This window comes from Triticum urartu, chromosome 3 (genome assembly GCF_003073215.2).
Source record: "Triticum urartu cultivar G1812 chromosome 3, Tu2.1, whole genome shotgun sequence".
NCBI classification, from domain to species: domain Eukaryota; kingdom Viridiplantae; phylum Streptophyta; class Magnoliopsida; order Poales; family Poaceae; genus Triticum; species Triticum urartu.
Window position 1 is genome coordinate 463,076,345 of NC_053024.1, and position 5,461 is coordinate 463,081,805.

Here is a 5,461-nt window from a genome sequence, read left to right on the forward strand (position 1 = left end):
AAGTTTTTCCTTTTTTCATAAATTTGTTTATTCAAAATGTCTTATCTCTTAAACTGTGCGTTCAAATCTTAAACCGTTTTCAGCATTGGATTCCTCCCGTCGAGATCTTCAAAACTAGATACCATGTTGAGGTTTTGAGGAACTTTCCTTTTCATGAAAAAACCCGATAAAAAACCGAACCGAGGGTATTTTTTCCCCATTTCGGAAGTCGTTTTCGAGAGGCACGGTCATGCCTCTCGCGGAAGCAAAAGCGTGCCTTTTATGAAAAAAGAAGAAGAAAAAACGTGTTTTTTTCGTTTATGAGTGGCGCAGCGTGCCTATCACAGAAGGATAACCTTGCCTCTCACGGAAAAGAAAAAAATAATTTTTTTTTCTTTCCGAGAGGCATGACTGTGTCTCTCGCGAGAAAAAAAAGAGAAAATGTATTTTTTTTTCTATTTTCAATAGGCACGCCCGTGCCTCTCGCGAAAGCAAAATCGTGCCTTTCATTGTAGAAAAAAACACATTTTTTCGTTTCTGAGAAGCATGGCTGTACCTCTCGCGGAAGCAAAGCCATGACTCGCAAAAAAACGTATTTTTTAAGTAATTTTTTTAAAAAAATAATAATTTTGTCAAAAAGCTAAAAAAGACGATGAAAACCTGAAAAGTCGAAAACCCTCAAAAAAAGACCATCTGAAAAAGTCGAAATGCATGCGAAATTTTGTTTTAAAGAAAGCCCATAGAGCACGTCACGTGGCGGTGGCTCAGAGCGTGCCTCCATGTGATCGTTGGGGAAGGCTCCCGAAGGAGCGCTCCTCACAAAGCTGGGCCCCAGGCCAGAGGCATGGGATATTCAAAGGTTTTTACATGGGCCCAGGCTCAGCCGGGCTAGCCCAAGCCCAGGCCTGTTCTCGCGGACTCAAAAAAAAAAACAACCCGACTCAGCTCCGCAGCTCGTGCAGCTCGTTGCTAAAAAGAAAAAAAAAACCTCCGCAGCTCGTGCAGGCGGCCGTCGCCGTCCCCGCGCTCCCGGTCCCGGCCTTCCCCAGTTCCACGCCCCCCGCCGTCCTGCTCCTACTCGCGCGCGCCCCGAGCAGGCGCCCGCCGGCGCCGTCCCCCGCGCTCAGCTCCCGGCGTCCCCGCCGTCCTGCAACGCTACAAGAATGAAGAATCTTTATCATTTTGTTGAGACTGAAAGAAGAACCTATCATGGTATATACTTGTTCCGTATTTTCAACAGTGCCTTTCGCACTGTTTGTTGATTGTTCTTTTAATATGTACTACAACCTTGGTAATTCATTGCATCGGCATGGGGACCATAGGGCAGTAAGGCCCAATACACATATGCACATTTGCACTCTTTCTGAACAGGAAGCTAAATCAATCATTTTTGTTACTCCAAGGATTGTAGATATTCCGAACTTGAGCAGTGTTCTGAAAGATCAGTTAAGCTGACACAGTTATAAGTGCTAAAGTTTTACCATATTGCCGGGGAAAATAATTTGGCCCTGGTGCTCGATTTGTGCTTTCTACCATCGTGACTAATAATGTAGTCCAAGGATGACTGGATCACTTTACTGATTATGTTACCAGCCGAAAGTTCGACCATAAATTAGTGCCAAAATGTAGTGGTTCCGTAGTACTAGATCGATGGACCATTCAAGTCAGTATTCCACTGCTAATTCAGCAAGACATTGATAGCTGAAATGATTTGTGCTAGTATTTTAGCTACTAGCAAATTTTCCTTTGAGTTATTGGTCACATTTATCAGTATCTTATATTTGTACAAGATTTCAATGAGTGAATGTTGTCAGTTGTTAACTGGCTATTTGCTAACAAGAGTCACGCAATCTCTGGTTGCACTGAAGGGATCTCGAATGGAAGAACGGATTTTTGAAGAAACAGTGGGAATCTTTGGAAGTTGTTACATGCTCTAGAAGATCAAACAGTTATGCAGACTAAAATCTTCTTTTCTTTTCTTTTTTCTCTGTAAGGAAAAACTATACAAATAAGCCCACTATGTTTCATGCAAGAATTCATGTAGACAACATTCAATACAGTGCAGCTACTGTTCCATCTACAGAAAGATTTATGCAACACACAACCTGACATTTTCCTCTACTTTCAAATATCAAGCAATATACTAGACCAATTCTTCTTATTGCAATTGATACACTGTTGTTTATTGCCGGTCACCATGAGTAGGCTGGGTGATTGTCTTCGTCATCACATGCCAGTAGAGCTTTTACAATTTCATTCATTGTAGGTCTGCTGTTTCTTTCTTCGAGACAAGATAAAGCCAATTTCACCATTACCGCCACTTGCTCAGGATTGAAATGGCCATTCAGTCTAGCATCGGCTATAACCTTGACATCTCCACTCTCCAGCAATTCTTTAACTGCATGCACAAACTGTCTAAACTCCACCTCTTTCCCATCCACTGTAATCCCACTTGAGATCCTATTTCCAGTCACAATCTCGAGAAGTACAACGCCATAACTGTATACATCAACCTTTGCGTCGATCGGCAAATTCAGCGCCCACTCTGGCGCCATGTAGCCCATTGTTCCTCTCATGTGGGTGAGATTGAAACTGGAACTGTCTCTCTTTGAGAGTTTGGCTAGTCCGAAGTCTGCTATCTTTGCTTCGAAGTCTCGGGTCAGGAGTATGTTCTCTGGCTTTATATCACAATGGATTACCCATTCAAGGCACTCATGATGGAGGTACGCCAAGCCTCTTGCTGTTCCTAGTGCTATTTTGAATCGTTGGCTCCATGCAAGTAATCTCTCAGCACTTACATTACCAAATATAAACTTGTCAAGTGATTCACTCTCTACATACTCGTACACCAGCAGTTTGTGTTGACCCTCAGAGCAAAACCCCCACATCCTTGCTAAATTCATATGGTTGATCCTTCCGATTATATTCATTTCTGCCCAGAATTCCTCCTCACTATGTGAAACGCTAGTTAGTTTCTTCACTGCCACCACTCTCTTATCTTCAAGTACCCCTCTATAAACAATTCCCGAACCCCCTCTTCCAATCTCTTCCTTGAACTTTCCAGTTGCTTCCCGTAATTCCCTGTAGATGAACATCCTGAACTGGCTCATCACAGTCCTATAACCTTCTTCCATTGACTTAGGTATATTTTGCTTGCTGTAAAGAAACGGCCAGCTTGTACCGATAAAGAGCAAGACTAGGGCTCCCAGTATTGCTGCGAACACATAATAAATTGTATAACTCTTGTTGACATCATTCATTCCATACATACTTGCAGATCCTTGTACAACCACTCGAATATCCGGATTGCATGTGATACGAGACTGTCTGGAGATGCTCATATTCTTGGGCAGTTTGATATAGTTGTCGCCAGGAAAATTTGTGGAGCTGTAACCATTGAAGAGTACAGCTTTGGTGTAGCAAAGTCCAGATCCTGCCTTGTACGTGAGAGCTGAGCAGGAGCAAATGTCCAAGCATGTCTTTTTACATTCTTCAAGTGAGACGGACACATTATTGGTCAGATCAAAGCCATAAAAGTCGGTTTGAGGGAGCTTGATGAAGTCAAACTCTTCTGCTTTGCTGCAGCCTTTGCTGAATTGCGGCTTGCAACCTCTGTTCCAGTTTTCCGGATCGGTCATCTCATATCCTGGGGGACATGAACACCTGAAACTTGGCAAGAACTCACATATCCCATTTTGTCCACATAGCCCATGCACATCGCACAATTTTGCTATAGCCTGCCATGATACTATCCAACTCCCATTTGACACATTCAGACTGTACATTCTGAGGTTTCCATCAGACCCAATTGTAAGCCTTCGCTTGACTCCATTACCCCAATCAGAAGCCTTAACATTCAGCCCATCACTTGAGAGGAAAAATCCTTCAGTGTCGAGGACTGCAATCCTAGAGCTGTTGTAGCTAGTCCGCCCATTTTGAAACACTGTGTAGTCTGCACTTGGCCAATAGATACTTGATATTTCTGGACTATCATACATGAGGCGTAGCACATTGTCATTGTCAAAATAAAGGCTGTAATAACCGGAGACCAGCTTTGTACCTTTTTTGAGAGTCTGTAAAGGCAGCAATGTATCTGTCGGTGAAGAGAAGCTTTCCCACAAATTTGCACCAGTGTAGTCTTTGATTATGAGGTTGCCGGTGTCAAGAAGGGAAACCACCGTGCCCTCACCAGAGCTTGTCTTGCTCTCCCAAGTCACGGTGCCATTGACATCAGTGAGGACCAAGTTTCCATTATGGTTCAGAGACACCATGGAACCATGGCCATTCACCAAGGACCTGGGGTTTGCAGACCATACAACAGTCTTTTCCATGGTGGTGGTGAACCAGATAGAGAAGGAGAATGCATTCTCTCCAACTTCATAGAAGCCGCAAGAAAAATCATCATTTGGTGAGGTAAGGAAGGTCTGCCTATGCTCTTCTACAGATAAGGATGAGCCAGTGCTTAGCATCGACTGAGCATATGAGCATGGCAGAGCAGTGAGCAATGGAAGAATGGCAAGGAAGAGGAATGTGTCCATTTTTCTTGGTGTTCAGCGAGTTGTATGACCGAAGGTACTGCTTCCATTTATGCTTGCTATTTTCATCATGTATGTATGCATGTGGTCCTAATTAATTTCCCACTTGCTGCGAAGGCCCTTTCATAGAGTCCAATTTGAACTCATGCTTCAGTTTCTTGGTCTAACATGCGAATGGGTTATTTTTTATTTTATGATGATTCTTATCTCAGTCAGTCGTGGTGGCTTCTAGACAGAGAGGACTGCGATGGGATTTTTTTTCCTTATTTTGAAATTCTCCATTTTAGGAAGTTTTTAGTCCAAACTGACGAAAGCTGCACGGTGCAAAATAGTTTGTCCCATGGTTTTATTACTTACTTTTTGCTAATTATGATTATCCTTTTGTTTCATATATTGGCCTCCTTTTCTGAGCATTAGTTTATTATGGACCTTGATGATGTTGGTCCTGAGCTAGTTATGAGATGCTAATCATTGATTGAATTGGCGTCAGAAGTTCGTTAGTGACAAGCTGGCATCACCATAACCTTTCTTCTTCTGGGCAATGATGATAATCATTTAGCAAGCTTGAGCTACATTTTATTTGTGAGTGTGTTTATGGTATGCCGTCTTTGACATGCTATGGTAGTTATTGCCCACTTGAAGAGGTGGACAACTTGTTAGAAAAAAGAAGAGGAGGTGGACAAGCCACAAGTGGTTAGGCCTCCTGCCTAATGCCCTGATAGCCATGGTGTCACTGCCACCGATCCTTGGCATGGAGCCATGGACTTATGACCGGGTAGCTTGTCGTTATCATGGTATTGTCACTGTCCCCTGATATTGATCATTTATTATATGTCACGCGATGCCAAATTAAAGATCATGCTTGTGTTATTTTTATTCCGTTTCTTCTGGGAATCTTCTTATACTTGCGTGCAAGGCAAATAGGTGCATGTTCCTCACACTAGGTT

General features: G+C 42.9%; 1 protein-coding gene across 1 annotated transcript; it reads right to left on the reverse strand.

The window, feature by feature from the left end:
- Window positions 1-1,928: 1,928 nt before the first annotated feature.
- LOC125544351 (putative receptor protein kinase ZmPK1) lies at window positions 1,929-5,122 on the reverse strand. Its single transcript, XM_048708002.1, has 2 exons — window positions 4,040-5,122; window positions 1,929-3,931 (listed from the first exon to the last, which is right to left on the reverse strand). Exons 1-2 carry the CDS (start codon window positions 4,515-4,517, stop codon window positions 2,172-2,174), a joined length of 2,238 nt encoding a protein of 745 aa, XP_048563959.1. The 5' UTR covers window positions 4,518-5,122; the 3' UTR covers window positions 1,929-2,171.
- Window positions 5,123-5,461: the final 339 nt, after the last annotated feature.

What these genes read in the sequence shown, in the direction of transcription:
- LOC125544351 (XM_048708002.1), bottom strand. Translation starts at nt 4,517, where the DNA reads ATGGACACATTCCTCTTCCTTGCCATTCTTCCATTGCTCACTGCTCTG. An exon ending in TTTACAGACTCTCAAAAAAG is followed by an intron (nt 3,932 to 4,039) that starts GTACAAAGCTGG and finishes GGCCAAGTGCAG; the next exon opens with ACTACACAGTGTTTCAAAAT.